The sequence below is a fragment of the Myotis brandtii genome, unplaced genomic scaffold (assembly GCF_000412655.1).
Source record: "Myotis brandtii unplaced genomic scaffold, ASM41265v1 scaffold2736, whole genome shotgun sequence".
Taxonomy (NCBI): Eukaryota; Metazoa; Chordata; class Mammalia; order Chiroptera; family Vespertilionidae; genus Myotis; species Myotis brandtii.
The window spans coordinates 19,396-21,684 of record NW_005360409.1 but is presented as its reverse complement, the minus strand read 5'-3'; the positions used below and the strand labels follow the sequence as shown (position 1 = coordinate 21,684).

The 2,289-nt window shown below is 48.9% G+C and overlaps 1 protein-coding gene across 1 annotated transcript in view; it reads right to left on the bottom strand.

Annotated features, from left to right (window-relative positions):
• Positions 1 to 1,577, bottom strand: part of LOC102251317 (zinc finger protein 420-like) — an 11,470-nt gene extending 9,893 nt beyond the window's left edge. Inside the window, exon 1 of the mRNA XM_014541488.1 lies at positions 1,308 to 1,577. Coding sequence (XP_014396974.1) covers positions 1,308 to 1,310 — 3 coding nt within the window. The 5' untranslated portion in view covers positions 1,311 to 1,577. The remainder of the gene's footprint in view (positions 1 to 1,307) is intronic.
• Positions 1,578 to 2,289: the final 712 nt, after the last annotated feature.

Genomic DNA, 2,289 nt, shown 5'->3' with positions numbered 1-2,289 from the left:
AGGAGGCAGCAAATCAGTGATTCTCTCTCATCATTGATGTATTTATCTCTCCCACTCCTTTCCTCTCTCTAATATTAATAAAAATATATTTTTAAAAGTATATACATATATGCATAGTCCATGGACATAGATAATAATGTGGTGAGGGCCTAGAAATGGTGGGGGCAGCATAGAGGTAAGCAAAGGGGGATGAGGATGGAGGAAATTGGGACTATTTGTAATAGAATCGATAAAAATAAAGATAGTTTGCCCACATGGCATGGCTTAGTGGTTGGGCGTGGACCCATGAACCAAGGTATCTCTGGTTCGATTCCAGGACAGGGCACATGACCAGGTTGGGGGCTCCATCCCTGCAGGAGGCACACATGAGGCAGCGGATCAATGATTCTCTCTCATCATTGATGTTTCTCCCTCTCTCTCTAAAAAAAAAAAATCAATAAAAAAAAGAAGAGTGTTAAGATTGATTTGACTCAAAAACACTGAGGTGAATGAGGGCATCATATTTTGTTCCCAGTCCTCTGAGCAAAATCATGCCTTGATCTGTCTTTATAGAAGATGTCCCAGGCATAACAATGTTTGGGAACAGGAAGCAGCCTGCAGTGGGTCTGCCTCAGCTTGGTCTGCAGTTTTTGAGTTCATTACTTCATGTTAGAAAAGATTTCACAACATGAGTTCAGAAGATTTTGAGGGTATGTTAATTAAAGCTGGGGATAATGAAAGAAAAATTAGGCCTTATGATAGAACAAGCCACAGCAGAGAGATAAGGTGTGGCTCCTTTGACTCTCTAGAAACATTGTGGGAAATAAATGAGCCAAAGTGAGGATGCTGTTAGCTCACTGGGCATTCAGAGTAAAGGAGGTCTTGAGTGCAGATTCAGGGGGTTAGCCCAGGATGAGCTGCCACTGCTAGTTGCTACCCTGGTTACAGGTGAGTGGGATCCCTGAAAATCTTAGGAAAGCCCAGCTGGTGTGGATCAGTACTTGAGTGCTAACCTATGACCCTGCGAGTCACTGATGGATTCCTGGTCAGGACACATGCTCAGGTGGATTAACCTTTAAAGTATGTCCACAGCTGCTCTCCTCTGTGTTCCAGTCTGTCCTTCCTCTGAGCAATGTTAGGAAAAGTTAGAATCCTGCCTCAGAAAATGTCCCTCTGTTTTCACAACCATCTATGGCCCCAGCGTCCTGAGAGTGAAAGTACCTGCAAAACTGCAAAACCTCCCCTCCTCTCTGTGTTGCCTTTACACCCACAACAGGCCCGGGTTCCCGAGTCCTCCCTGCACCATCACTCACCCACGAGGGACTCACCATTCTGAGCGCTGGGACCTGAGCGGCGGGACCTGAGAGGCCGGTTCCCAAGGGTGGAGGGTGAAATGGGGTCAGGCTGCGGGGACGCTGTGCGCAGAGAGGAGTCCGGGAGGCACAGGGACGCCCATCTCGGGCTGTTGGGCTCAAGGAGCCTCAGACACACCCCGCACAGCAGGCGCGCTGCCTCCCAGGCCTCCTCCTCCTCACGACCAGCGCCCTGAAGCCTGGGAGTCTGTGAAAAAAGACCTAAAAGTAAAATGGCCACCGCGAGGAGGAAGGCGGAAGTACCGCCCTAACCGGATGTACAGACACCAAAATGCCCTTTAGCTCCGCCTACACCGGCGCATTTCCTCCTGGGTAATGTAGTTTTCTCCACCGCCCAGGCGACTACTAGCACCCCGCCAATAACTTGGGGAATAAAGGTGTTGTGGCAAACCAAGTGACATCTGGGGAGGGACAAGACTAGACCAGAGGCCTGGCTAACTGGAATAGACTGAGGCATCTCCAAGGTGAAAAGGGTGGGGAGGAATGCAAGGGATCTAACAAAGAATGTATACACAGGGTCTAATTGGGAGACATCTGTCATACTAAAAACAATAAAAAATACATGTACTTAAAAAAATTGAAATAATATATCCCAGCTGGTGTGCCTCAATGGTTGAGCCTCAAGCTATGAATCAAGACGCCATGGTTCTTGTGTGTGTGTCTGTGTGTGTGTGTGTGTGTGTGTTTTATATATATTTGCTGGTGGCCCGGTGCATGAAATTTGTGCAGGGGGAGGGGGTGTTCCTTAACCCGGCCTGCACCCTCTCTAATCTGGGACATCCCCGAAGGATGTCCTACTGCCAGTTTACAGGGATTATGCCTAAACCGGCAGTTGGACATCCCTCTCGCAATCCAGGACTGCTGGCTCCTAACTGCTCACCTTCCTGCCTGCCTGCCTGATTGCCCCTAACCCCTCTGCTTGCCGGTATGCTTGCCC